General features: G+C 36.3%; 1 protein-coding gene across 4 annotated transcripts in view; it reads right to left on the bottom strand.

Moving 5' to 3' along the window:
* LOC127853335 (tubby-related protein 4-like) overlaps window positions 1-15,128 on the bottom strand; it is a 69,126-nt gene that overhangs the window by 16,513 nt on the left and 37,485 nt on the right. For all 4 annotated transcript variants that reach the window (XR_008036572.1, XR_008036573.1, XM_052387771.1 and 1 more), the window contains exons 8-11: window positions 12,438-12,665; window positions 7,126-7,357; window positions 4,352-4,548; window positions 2,713-2,944 (exon numbers count right to left, since the gene is read on the bottom strand). Coding sequence is in view for 2 of the 4 variants with exons in the window: in XM_052387771.1 (XP_052243731.1) it covers window positions 2,713-2,944; window positions 4,352-4,548; window positions 7,126-7,357; window positions 12,438-12,665 (889 nt within the window). In the remaining 2 variants the exon portion in view is untranslated. The remainder of the gene's footprint in view (window positions 1-2,712; window positions 2,945-4,351; window positions 4,549-7,125; window positions 7,358-12,437; window positions 12,666-15,128) is intronic.

The following is a 15,128-nucleotide window of genomic DNA, read 5'->3' as shown; positions in this document are numbered from 1 at the left end:
CTATTAAACTGTTTTTAAACTGCTTGACCCTCTGGGTTTGTCCAGGGTCATGTTTGAACTAAACTTCTAAACTTTGCGGCGTGTACACATGTAACTACTTAATGTAACAAACCTAATTTGGTCCTTGTACTTTCAGAGATTTTGTTTTTGATTAAAATTATAATTAAAAAATTGAGAATTAAGTTGAAAAAGAAGCATAACTTCCAAAAATAGTAAACCAATTGTGTTAATGAAATTCTTAAACACATTTATCGTCAATATATGACTCGATAAAGCCTGTTAAGGAAGACAATATACAATATATATTTCCACCTTCTCTTATTTGTGCCCATTAAGGTTGGATTGAAATTACTTTGGACATTTATGTTATTGAATATGACTTATTGGAAAATGGCTTAATTGCTTCCAGCATTGCTTGTTTTTTTTCCCATTGGGAAAATTATTGCTATCATCTCAAGTGGGAATAATAAGTGCATAAAACCATAACATTGGGAAAAGTGTCATATCTTTAATTTGGGAATGATGGGCCACTTTATTGTTTTGATACTTAATTGTACAAACCTCATGACGCTATGAAAGAGCAGGAACATACAAGATGAAGGTTAGCACGGAGAAGTCAAAGATCATGGTGAGTAGCACAAACAACATGGGTGCAGACATCACCATGAAAGGCAAGAAGCTGGAAGAAGTGACCAGCTTAAAGTAGAGAGCAACCCTGTCCAAGGATGGTACCAGTACCACTGAGGTCCGAATAAGTATTGCCATCGCAACTGCAGCAATGGCCAGAGACTTGTAAATGTTCAATACACTGAGAGCATAACAGCAGCACTTCTGGGGCCTCCTTTGACACTTTATCAAGTTCCCCATCAAATACAGTTTCAGTCCCCTCCAAGCCATAATTTGACAACCCTTGGCATCTATGAGGTTGATAATTTCTTTTATTTGTCTGTAGTTATTATTATTGTGACTAATGTTATTTATAGGAATGCATTCCTTATAAGTTAAAAAACAACACACCCAAACTTAGCCGAGATATGCAAATTTTAAACGGCTACCTTACTTATACTTGTATTTGTTAACTTGCTGATAAAGCAATGTTTGAGCAAAATTCATGCAACTTTGCTTGGTTTGGGATGTATAATAGACCGCATTTTTTGTATTTTTTCCCCAGCTGTAAAAGTTCCAATTACTGGTATTTTATAAAGTAAAACATTAAATAGCACCTAGATAGTCGGGGCCCACCTTCTGTAGTGGCATCCACTCTTAATTGTGGTTATGCATCCTAAACATGTCTGCAACTGACCTTGCAAATTCCACAAGGATTTTTTTTTAAATTATCTACAAATAGGTCTGCAGGTCACCGATGCACTCGCTTTATCACACTGAACCCAGAAACAAGTGATGTGTTACAGATAGTACGTGAAATGAACAGAATGTATGCAACAAACCTTTTTAACTGTCGCTACACATAAAGTCTATTTCAAAAATATGAAATAGACCTTTAAGTCAGCACCTTTAAGCCAGAACCATAGTTGGTGCAAAAAACCTACTATCCTCTTATAATGACGACTAATTGCCAATGCACTATAAAGGAATAGAACTGACAGTCACATGGACATCTACCATCACTACTACCAAATAAGGACTATACACAAACTCAGTGTATAATGTGACCTTGACCTTTAGCAAGCAACATGGTCTTGCACAAAACAAGTCATCTTGATATGTTGATAATGACTTTATTTCAAAATCACACAACCCTAATAAAAGTTATTTGGCAGACACATACATGTACGCTACGTTTATACATATGAGGAATATGCAAAGATTCCGCTGTGACTTTGAATCTTAAAGGGAGCAAAATCGTTTTGCAAATGACATGTCATCATTACAATATGATATTCCACATGGTATGATAAATCTAAGGGCAGAACAAGAACGTGTACTTTCAATATATTCTTATAAGGAATACAAGCGAAAACTTAGAAGGCTTAATGTGTCATTGTCTAGATATGTTGATCATTTGTGGCAATTTAATTTGAAATCCCATCAAAGTTTTTGGAAAGACATGAAAATTAACTGTGCCCTTAACCTTGAAGTCAGAGCAACATGGTTGTTGCACATGACATAATGTCTTAATATGATGATCACTTGTGTCAGTTATTTTTGAAATCCCATAATGCAAAAGAATATTATGGGCCAGACACAAACATCTACTTTCACTATATCCATACAATGAATATGTACAAACTGGAATCTTGACCTTTAATTGAGTTGTATGGCTGTTGTCTCAAACCATCCTATTGATATGCTGAGCATTTCGGTATGCATTTTTGAACTCCTATTATGCATATCTTGCATGGGCCATATGCACTTACAGGCACTTTCATCATATCCATATAAGGTAAATTCAAAAACTTCAAGTGACCTTGACATTGAAGACAGCAAACATGGTATAATGTGATGATCATTTTTGCCTATTGTCATGGGGAGGGCATAATAATCAACCAATTTACCATTTTACAAAAAAAACATTCATACAAAGTCATTTCAAAAGGTTGATTATAAATGGTTTTGCAACATTTTTATTTATATAGGACCAGTGAACCATATATATAATTGACCCCTATATAAATATGGTCGCTGGTTGTAACAGAGACTTTTTCAGCAGAAAACCTTATCATGCATTCCACTTTACTTAGCTGCACATACCATTTTGGGTTTCCTCTCCATAACCTGTGGGTGTGAACTGTGGGTCCTGAGCTAGAAGTGTCTCATCTCGTGGCAGCTCTGTCACAGTGACCGTCATCTGTCGAGGCTGCAGATGAAGCAAGCTTGTCTTGTATAACACACTACCCAGGTCTTCAGGTAGATGAGCCGCTGTTCCAACAATCCGAAACTTTGTGCCCCAGATGTTGGACAATACTTCTACCAGCTTGCTACTCTATAAAACAACAAATATACAGTGATAAGTTTCTCCTTAAAAGCCACATATTTTATTTGTTATTGACAACCATCATCTCAGAGATACACACGTCAATTAAGCCAATGTTCAAAGCAATTAATTCTAAAATTTTACCTTTGATGTTGAATAAACCCCTTTGTGGGATCAAGGAACATTTTTCTTTTGCACAACATGTATCATCTAACATGTAACTTATGCCGAGTAATTTGAAAATCCATAAATTCTGAACAAAATGCTATAAAATGTTTTGACATATGAACTCGTGATCTGGAGATTTAATAGTGTTGTGAGAAAACTGGGAGTAAAGTGTCGTCCCAGATTAGCCTGTGCAGTCTTCACAGTCTGATCAGGGACGACACTTTCCGCCTAAACAAGATTTTTGGTAAGAAGGAACTTCCATGAAACTAAAAATACCATGTTTAAAACACACCTAGTGACCTCATGACCTTGTTTATGACCCAGCATGACCCATATTAAATATTTGCCTAGACATCATCTAGATACAACTGCTGACCAAGTTTGGTGAAGATCGGATGAAAACTACTTGAAATAGAGAACGGACACCATGCTCAATGTTTAAAATGCACTAAGTGACCCTGTGACCTATTTTTTGACCTGCCATGACCCATGTTTAAACTTGGCCTAGACATCATCTAGGTACAGCTTCTGACCAAGTTTGGTGAAGCTTGGATGAACACTACTTGAATTAGAGAGTGGACACCATGCTCAATGTTTAAAATGCACTAAGTGACCCTGTGACCTAGTTTTTGACCCGGTATGACCCATATTTAAACTTGACCTAGACACTATCTAGATACAACATCTGACCAAGTTTGGTGAAGATCGGATGAGAACAACTTGATTTAGCGAGCGGAAACTTAATACGGAACGACAGACAGACCGACCAACAGACAAGCTCACTCCTATATGTACCCCCCTAAACTTTGTTTGTGGGGTTATAAATAGAAAAAAAAACATTTGACAATTCACTTTATACCGTTACTAAACCATCCTAAAAATGGAAAAAAGTTTGTAACTAGAAATTCTTAAAAACATACTTTTTCAATATTGACTTGATAATGCTGTATATATCCAGTGATTGACTCTGTAGGGTTTATATTATTAGAAACCTATGTAATGGGGATTGTCAGTGTATTGAAATGGAAAACTTCACAAGAATGGATTTTATGCCTCAGGTTCATCCTAACCACAAGTGAAACATATACTCTGGACATTACGATAAATGTTAGACTCAGCCAAAAAATATGCTAACTTTGAGAAATCAATAGATATCACTCTACACTTAGAGCAACAGGTAAGAAATCTGTGAAAAATTTGTCAACAAACTGCCTTTATTAAATTAATATTCTATGACAAAGAACATACCTCTGGTAAATTATCATTGTAAAACAGATCATTCAGAGTTCTGAAAGTTGTGCTTCTTTGAACTCTGTTAGGACGGAACTGTTTCTGACATTTCCTTTTTGTGACTCTGGGAGAACCCCCACACCTTTCTACCTCGACATCACTGTCAGACGTGGAACTCTCCGTCCAATCACTGCCTGCGGCCACACTGGGCGCCACTGAAAAATAGGAAAGAGAAATATCATGGCAAATATGCATCTAATATGACCCTGTTTCTTACTCAGCAAAGATATCATTGGAAAAAAAGTTCTGACCAAGTTCAATGAATATTGGGGTTATAAGAGGGTTGACAAGGTGAATGTTGATGACACACAACTGTAAAAGCACTTTGCTATACCAAAGTTTTATTAAGGATGCTCAATTCAAACCTAAGTTATTGATACGCAAACACAAACACCTAAATTAAATAAGTAAACCGTCAGAGACGGGTGATGCTCCCCAAAGTTTTTTTTGTCACAATATTGCACTATATATTCAGATAAAAGGAACCGTCTTGAGGGCACAGTAATTTGGGGGGACAAGATTTTTTTATAGAAAATTTCAAAGGGCCATAACTCTGTGAAAAAACATCAGACCAGAACCCAGAATAATTGGCACATCTCCTCTTGGTAGTGAAGTTTCCCATAAAGTTTCATTGAATTCCGGTCATTAGTTGCTGAGAAATAGCCCGGACAAGAATTGCACTATATGAACAGTTAATGGAAAATTTCAAAGGGCCATCACTCTGTGAAAAATCATCCGACCAGAACCCGCTGATAATATGCACATCTCCTCTTGGTAGTGAAGCTTCCCATAAAGTTTCATTGAATTCCGATCATTAGTTGCTGAGAAATAGCCCGGACAAGAATTGCACTATATGTACAGTTAATGGAAAATTTCAAAGGGCCATAACTCTGTGAAAAATCATCCGACCAGAACCCGCTGATAATATGCACATCTCCTCTTGGTAATGAAGCTTCCCATAAAGTTTCATTGAATTCTGGTCATTAGTTGCTGAAAAATAGCCCGGACAAAAATTTTGCACGGACGGACGCACGGACGGACGGACAGACGAAGCAGCGACTATATGCTCCCCCCAAAATTTGTTTGGGGGAGCATAAAAAGGGACATTATTTTACTCCATTGCAGGTAGGAGATTCGCGCCTTGATCAGTGACCATATTTAATGACCACTTACATATACATTTATATTTAATTGAAAATCTGTAGTAGACCTTAAATGATGATCCTGAAGATATGTGTAAAAATTCAATTGAATATCAGTAAAAGTTAAGGGATATGCAATTGTTGCCCCCAAACCTTAACCTCAATATCATCCTCCATGAAAACTTTAACCGGAAGTATAAAAGGGGGCATTATCTTGCTAGAAAGCTGGTCACAGTTTCATGTCTTGGTCAGTAAATTGTCAAGAAGACCCTGAATACATATGTTACCGTAATTACTCTATGTTTTCTGACACTCTAAGTTTTCGGACACCCCTTTTTTTTGCAAAAATAATTATTTTTCGTGACTCTTAATTTTCGGACATACGAGTTTTCGTCCATTATTAATGTCTCTAAGATTTCGGACAGTATGTTTTGCAGCGCTATTTTACCAAATGTTGGTCCTGTTTTCGATATCTAAATTAATTGACACTTCGATCATGGGGTTTTACAACCAGATTAACATCATAAAACATGGCAGGTGCATGCCTGTGGGCAACGGACCATTACATTTGCTTTATTGGGTAAATAACCTTGTAAACCGGAATTACCGCTAAACAATGGTTTCGCCCGATAGCATAAGCGTTATGACAATTACCAGGGGTAGTGCCAATTAACAGCTCAATTATCTACCGCAATGGTACTACCCCTTCTCAATAAAAATAACTGTGACAAATACTAAACGCTTCAAAGTGTGATGCACCCTATTGCAAGTTTTTACGAACAATGAAAAGTTTTAGACAACAACGATCGGAAATGAGCAAACCAAGAATTCATAGTTTGCTTTTTTATTGCATTAATTACAGGTTCATACTAGCGAGTATCGGTACATCACACGCTCATCTTTTAACTCGTTGATCAAAGAACAACCTTGTAGTGGCTATCTGTCAAATAAATTAAGCATTTAAAATGCAGTGCAAACATATATAATCGTAATTTATTCTATACGGCATGGTATTTTACAAGCGCTTGCTATTACCTGTAGTTGTTGATGCATATGACGCTATTTTCGGACGCTTCAATTTTGGACTCTAAGTTTTCGGACACCTATATTGTGTGAATATTTTTCGTATCTAAGTTTTCGGACACGAATTTTTTTAATTATTTTTAAGTGTCCGAAAACATAGAGTAAGTACGGTAAGTTTTATTTCAATATCTGTAATAGATATAGAGATATGAAGTTGTTACACACAAATGTTTACTAGAAATGTCAAAAGTACAAAAAGGGGCATAATTCTGCTAAATTGGTGGTAAGAGCTATGGAACTTGGTAAGTGACCTAACACAATGATCTGAACATATGTGTGCAGTCTCTATTGAATACAAGTGGCAGAAACAGTGATATGGATATATTACCAGTTATACTTAACATGAGCTTTATGCAGATGCTGACGCAGACAAATGGGTCATATAAAGGGAAAAACTATTGCATTAATAGGTGAGCTTAAAACAATACATCAAATTTGAATGGGAAATTTTAAGAGACTGCTCTTGAAAGATCCTCACAATCAGGCTATTTGATCATGTTCTCATACCTAAACCTGTAGCTTTGATTTTGGGATCAAATATGATAAAATCTGGTCTGAGTTTACTGGCCCTCTTTCCCTTGAGGAGAGGAATGAGGCCCCCTAAGTACTCGAGGTAGAGAGTATAGTGTCCCCCTGAAGGCTCCTCCCCATGGTGGATCATGGTACAGAACATGCGCTCCGCTCCAGGAGGGGGCGTACTCACAAACCCTCGCAACTTGAAAGGATCAGGAATGTAACTCTGAAACACAATATGCAACACTTACATACAGGTGCAATGCAATATACAGTAACAATACATTAGTATTTATATCATATCTTGATGTGTGACTGACTCTTGACAGAAAAACTTGGTGCTCAAATGCAATGAAACGGTCACTTTGAGTTGTTTGCTTGCAACAGCAACTATGGTAGTTTTACTGAAACAAATTGCAGTAGCTATGATTAACCAAACAACTTAATTCTGTTTAAAGTATAATCCAAAATACTGTCATAATGGGGCATTTCACTGGTTTTTGGCCACAACTACAATTAATTTGATAATTCAATACATATTTACTTCCTTTTTTTTTTTTAAACACATTCGCAAATTTAAGACTGAGCAACTAAATCCCCAATTGAAATTGCGCAAAATGTTTACCCACTATTTTAAGATATTTCTCAGTATATTGAATTTTATTACATCAAATACCTGCGGTTCCTTCAGCGCTTTGATTTAATTTATAAATGTTATTACCTGATTGAAGTCAACAAGTCTTTGCAAAGAGTTTCTTAGAGTGGATGTTGAACGGAGATAATATTCCTGATGGCCAACAAGTTCAAAGTTTATACAACTTTCCATTGTGTGCTTATGTCAATAAATATATTAAAAACGGCTATTATTTTTCATAAAGCCTCTGGTTTATGCATGCAACAATATCCCCACATTTTATGTGTATTAAACCAGATCTCTATATAATGACTTCAAACTTTTGCTCATGTGCACAAACAGAAGTAAGCTGGGAAACAAAACACTCTTCATTTTTGCATTGTCAACAACAGATGGCTATGTCACTAACTGGAGACCCAAAAGCACTGAACTGAAATGTGGCTCTGACCTTGGTTTTTATCCAGTAAATATTAAAAAGTCAGTTCTGACCCCCTTCCCCCGTCCCTGTAGCCATTTGTTCCAATGGACCAAAACCATTTTCAAACTCAGCAAAGATATCTTCCCAAAATTAAGTTTTTAGGCAGATTCATTAATATTTGACAAAACTGCTAGAGTGTTAACAAGTTTTCACTAAAGCAATATAAGGAAAACTGCCCAGTCTGAATTGAGGAAAGTAGCACCAGGTGGGAAGGACTTCAAACAAGACATACCAGTTTTAGTAATGAATGAAAAATACCAAACATTATCTGTCAACTTCCATTTTTTCTGCAAATACAATGAAAGAAGACAAACTTAAACAAGAGGGCCATGATGGCCCTGTATCGCTCCACTGCTGAAAAAAGGCTAAAACAAATATTTTCGGCATGTGCAAATACTTAAATATAGGCCCTATTTAAGCACATGTACACTTTTGTGACCCCCTGGGCTGGGTCAAATTTAACTCCAGGGGCATAATTTGAGCAAACTTTGTAGAGGACAACTATATCTCACTACATACAAAATGTGGTAGCCTTAGGTCCTAGAGTTAAGGACAAGAATATTTTTAAAGTTTTCACAAAATAAACAAGATATAAGCGTATATAATGTTCAATTTTGTGACCCCCTGGGGCAGGATCAAAGTTGACCCCAGAGGCATAATTTGAACAAATTTGGTAGAGGACTATAAGATGTCACTACATACCAAATTTGGTAGCCCTATGCCTTATGGTTAAGGACAAGAATATTTTTAAAGTTTTCACAAAATAGGTACTATTTAAGCATATAATCGATTTTGTGGCCCCCAGGGCAGGGTCAAATTTGACCCCTGGGGCATAATTTGAACAAAGTTAGTAGAGGACTATACAATGTCACTACATACCAAATTTGGTAGCCCTAGGCATAATGGTTATGGACAAGAATTTTTTTTTAAGTTTTAATAGACATTATATAAGCATATGTTCAATTTTGTGACCCCCGTGGCAGGGTCAAATTTGACCCCAGGGATAAAATTTGAACAAATTTGGTAGAGGACTATTAGATGTCACTACATACCAAATTTGATAGCCCTAGGCCGGATGGTTATGGACAAGTAGATTTTTGAAGTTTTCACAAAATAGGCCCAATATAAGCATATGTTCAATTTTGTGACCCCCGGAGCAGTGTCAAATTTGACCCCAGGGATAAAATGTGAACAAATTTGGTAGAGGACTATTAGATGTCACTACATACCAAATTTGATAGCCCTAGGCCCGATAGTTATGGACAATTAGATTTTTGAAGATTTCATAAAATAGGCCTCATATAAGCATATGTTTAATTTTGTGACCCCCAGGGCAGGATCAAATTTGACCCCAGGGGCATAATTTGAACAAACTTGGTAGAGGACTATAAGATGTCACTACATACCAAATTTGGTAGCCCTAGGCCCAATGGTTATGGACAAGTAGATTTTTAAGTTTTCACAAAATAAGCCCTTTATAAGCGTATATTCAATTTTGTGACCCCCGGGGCAGTTTCAAATTTACCCCAGGGGCATAATCTGAACAAACTAAGAAGAGAACTATTACATGTCACTACATTACAAATTTGGTAGCCCTATGCCATACAGTTATGGACTAAAAGATTTTTAAAGTTTTTCCACAATAGGCCTTATATAAGCATATGTTCAATTTTGTGACCCACAGGGAAGGATCAAACTTGACCCCAGGGGCATAATTTGAACAAACTTGGTAGAGGACTATAAGATGTCACTACATACCAAATTTGGTGGCCATAGGCCCAATGGTTATGGACAAGAAGACTTTTAAAGTTTTCACAAAATAAGCCCTTTATTATCATTTATTCAATTTTGTGTGACCCCCGGGGCAGTTTCAAATTTGAACCCAGGGGCATAATTTGAACAAACTAAGAAGAGAACTATTGCATGTCACTACATACCAAATTTGGTAGCCCTATTCCATACAGTTATGGACATTTTTTTCTTTTTAAGTTTTCACATAATAGGCCTTATATAAGCATATGTTCAATTTTGTGACCCTCGGGGCAGGGTCAAACTTGACCCCAGGGGCATAATTTGAACAAACTTGGTAGAGGACTATAAGATGTCACTACATACCAAATTTAATAGCCCTAGGCCCAATGGATATGGACAAGAAGACGTGTTTATGAAATGCCTAGACATTGTTCACCGGCCATGCAAAGAAAAACTTGAAGACACATGTTAACAACATTTATAGGCAATTGAGAGACATTTTCAACAATAGCAAGGAAATAAATCTCTTCCATGATAATATTCCATAGGTACTTGCATTATATAATATATATCAGATTTAATGTAATAATATGCAAATAGCTTGATCCTTCAAAGGAATACATACGCATAAAACCTCACTGCATTTGGATCAGTTTATTGATAAACAAGAGATATGTTTGTCAAACACACAATGCCCCCTATTGCGCCGCTTTGAAATAAAATTTCAATATATCCTTTGGCAGGTTTAAAAATGATCTCCCTTTTAAAGCTTATTACTTCCCTTGGATTGTATTTTGTGACTTTTGACCTTAAAAAACAAAAGGTCAAATACAGGAACATTTGATTTTTGAAAGGGGAGGCTATTGTCACAAGGACACATATTAAACTGCTCAGGCTTGTTTAAGGGTTTTGAAAATCATTTAATATTTCAACTAATGAGTTGACAATAAATATTGCTTCTAAAGTGCTAAGAATAATAATAATAATGACAGACATCGTCTGAAAAATGACAGACAAAAGGTGATCATAAAAGCTCACCATAAGAACTGCTCAGGTGAGCTATAAATTTCTTCATACATGCCAGACGTCCCCATCTCGGCGGGACAGTCCCGCTTTTGGGCCCTTTGTCCCGGCGTCCCGATATGAGACGATTTGTCCTGACATTCGTAAAAAACGATGTAAGGTCTATAGGTTCCCAATAAAATTCGCTATTCAAGCTCTGTTTCGCTTACACTTACCACCGCTAATCCCTTTATTGCCCCCAATTAACAATCCGATCCTACTTCTCGTGTGTACCAGTGTTGTTTATGACACCTTATCAGTGATTTATTGGCTAATTATTGATTTTATCAGGCATTCACACCATGGTGGTCTTAAAGATAGTGGTCGCTTATTGCTATCGATAGTTGTATTATAATAAAATAAATGTTGAAAATGTGTTTGTTTTTGTCTTTGTTTGAAATGGTTTACAAAACAATTGTTTTGTAAAATTACTTCTACGTCATTAATGAGTCTTTTACATTCAATGTTTAGTTCCAAAATAGCGGGATAATCCAAATGTGCAATATACCAAAATCGCAACAAACAGTCCAATAAGTGATACCCATCCTGTCTAGTGTAATTGGGTGTAATTGTAATAAAAACAACGAGGTGCTATGCATGACAGTTTGACCCTACTCCAAATAAGCTAAAAACAACGAGGTGCTATGCATGACAGTTTGACCCTACTCCAATTAAGCCGCGACAAAATTGACAAGTAACAAACTGCGCATGGATACATGCTTAAAAAAGATCTTTCAGCGCATTCCGTGTCAAGCTGATGTAACTGTTCGGTAGATAGTTTACTGTTACCCGTACTTTCAGTGTACTGGATAGCCTCCCCTGCGTTAATGTTTGCCATTGAAAGTAATATAATGAGTATTGTTGTCGTAATGTTCCAGATTTTGTACTCTAAAATGATGAATGTTATCTTCGTTGTTTGCTATTGTCTTATTTAATAAAACTGTTATTGTTATGTTTTAGATTTCATGCTTCATATCAGATGTTTTATGTCTTGAATAAAAGTATCAAGAGCTTTTGTTAGTACTACAGTAAAGGTGGAATGATAGATCGTTTTAGGTGTCCTGCTTTTTGGTCAAATGTCCCGACAATTTTTTATGGAATGTCCCGCTTTGGACCTAAAAAATTATGGCATGTATGAATTTCTTAGTTCTTTTAGTGTTATTATTTTGCGACATGTGTTGACTGTCATATATGCACAGAAATTTACTTTCACTTTTGTTAGATTTCAAGAAAATAGTTTCTTTGTGTTGCATTTAAACTATTTTTAATACATTTGTTTATCAATCATAATTCAATGACAATAGTGCACAACATTCAGTTACATGATTCATTTATCAGTTAAGCTGCAAACTACTATACAGTGTGTAGAAAAACTCTTACTTTCAAAGTTGGAGCAAAGAGAGCCTTGATGTTTGAGCATACTGTTGAGGGCAGTGGCAAGACATGGAGAAGCTGGTCCGTGTGTACGAGCAGCTGTACGGACCGCTGGCACAGGAACTGCAGGCTGGGCACGTGCTTCACCACGCGGGCCACATGCAGGTTGTGACCGGCTGACACAAACAGACGAGCATCATTGTGACCCCAGCATAACGAGCTTAAAGCTTTACCCTGAAAAAAAACATCCTCATTTTCTTACTTCGGTGTTCAACATCCAGAATTCAGTAATTTTGCTGTTGAATCTAAGGTTTCTGTGCATTCTATGTATTGGAAATAGCCAAAAAATTGTCAAGATAACCAGTCTGACCAAGCTTCATAAAGATTGAGGCATAAATATGTCTTCTAGAGAGGTAACAAGATTTGTCCACGATAGCCTCATTTTTGGACTCACTTGAACAACATTCTGTCATTAACGATTTTCTCAGCTTGACCTGTTCGCCCTAGTTTTTGGATGCACTAAACCCAGATTTTAACAGAGCCTAGATATTGTCTAGAAAAACAATCTGACAAAATGTCATCAAATTTTAGTCATAAACATGGTCCCAAAATGGTAATAAGGTTTTTCACAGCATTTGTGTTTGTGACCCAGATTTTAAATACAACAGATCTTGAACTCTACCTAGTTATTGTCAAGATAAACATTCTGGTTTCATCAAGGGTTTTATCAAGATTTAGTCATTAATGTACACTACAATGGTAACAAAGTTTTTCTAAGATTCAACATTCAGAACTTCGACAAATGTGAACCTGATTGATAAACAAGGATATCAGTAAAACTGATGGATGCTCCCCAATGATGCTTTGTCGATATATGGGTTGTGTGGAAAAAAGTGAGACCTTGAGAAAATCTAATATTAGCCTCAGTGACCGTGACCCCAATGACCTCAAACCTCATCAAAAGGTAGAGAGGTCCATGCAAGGTACCTACATGCCAAATATATAAGTGATCAGTCAAATATTGAAGGCGCTGTGAGAAACTGTAACCAAAGTGTGACCTTGACAAAATCTATTATTAGCCTTAGTGACCTTGACCCCAGTGACAACAAATCTCATCAAAAGTTAGAGGTCCATGCAAGGTATCTACATGCAAAATTTGAAAGTGATAGGTAAAGTATTGAAGGTACTATGAGAAACTGTAACAAAAGTCTATTATTAGCCTTGGTTACCTTGACCTTGACCCCATTGACCTCAAACATCATCAAAACGTAGAGGTCCATGCAAGGTATCTACATAGGTAAAGTATTGAAGGTGCTATGAAAACCTGTAACAAAAGTGTGATGTACAGAAGTACGGAAGTGCGGAAGGACAAACTGGCAACTATATGCTCCCCATATATATATATATATTTATGTGGAGAATAAAAAAATGATAAATTACATGCCAAACACAGGAATGTCTATTGTCCCAAATACCAAATCCGGAAAATTAGGCGGGGGGTCTGGCGGTAATTGTAGATGTCATTGAGCATATCAACTTTGACAAATGTCTCTATTTTATTTTAATTATTTAAAACGCACGCCAGTTTGTTTAATCAAAAGTGAAAATCTTTGAGTAATATGTCTCACCTGCACTACAAAGTTTTAATTCAGCATTCCACTTTTTCTTCATACACTACGATTATTAACCAAAACTGAAGATCTTCAAGTTAGTTGTCTCCCCCTGTCCTATTAAGTTTCATTCAGCATTCACATTTAATGCCAATGCTTTCTCCAAGGAAGAAAGACATCATGTAAATTAAGTCTTATTTTTGCATGCTTTTTATCAGGACAAACGAATTACGCAAAACACATTGAAAAGCTATTTATTTGTGGCTAGAAAATTTTTATAATATTATAGAGCTATGCAACCCATGCTCATTATCATAATAAAGTTTTCTCTGTTCAATACAAAAATTAATATTTCCAATGCCCCGAATTATTTGGTTCCGCAATAATGCATTTGCGGCTTTTTGCTCCGATTTGCTAGTTTTCTTGGTCACATTTTTTTGCTCCATTTTGGCATTAAAAATGAGACCTGAACAATAATGGCATATAAAGTTTATGGTGCAATCTTGTCCATAAATAATCCTGTTCATTTTTCATTGTAAAACACAAACTGTGCAAGCTTGTTAGCAAACCTTTAACAGTTAATTATTTATCATGATAATTTGTTTGTAGGTTTTATAGAATTTGTGAATATGATCGGGACAAAGCATTACCAACAGCTCACCAAGCATTTTAACCCTTTGCATGCTGGGAAATTTGTCGTCTGCTAAAATGTTGTCTGCTGAATTTCTAAAATTAGCATTTTCTTCGAAATTTTCAAAGAATACTATAAGAATAGCAAACAGTTTGGATCCTGATGAGACGCCACGTTCTGTGGTGTCTCATCTGGATCCAAACTGTTTGCAAAGGCCTTCAAAATTCGGTTCCAGCACTGAAAGAGCTAAGGGTGAGCTACACCCTTGGCTGGAAGCCAAGTCAACACACAGTGGATGGATAGGTGGAAGGTTCATCTAAATTTGACCTCCTTTGCAGCATATAAGTATGCAAACAAGAGATGTTTGTAAAACATTAAGTATTCAACCCACCACCAAAACTTGCATGATATTTAATGATTTCCAGCTGACACAGTTATTTATCAGCTAGCAGTAAT

The sequence above is a fragment of the Dreissena polymorpha genome, chromosome 12 (assembly GCF_020536995.1).
Source record: "Dreissena polymorpha isolate Duluth1 chromosome 12, UMN_Dpol_1.0, whole genome shotgun sequence".
NCBI lineage: Eukaryota > Metazoa > Mollusca > Bivalvia > Myida > Dreissenidae > Dreissena > Dreissena polymorpha.
The sequence above is the reverse complement of the archived record's forward strand: the minus strand, read 5'-3'. Positions and strand labels throughout refer to the sequence as shown.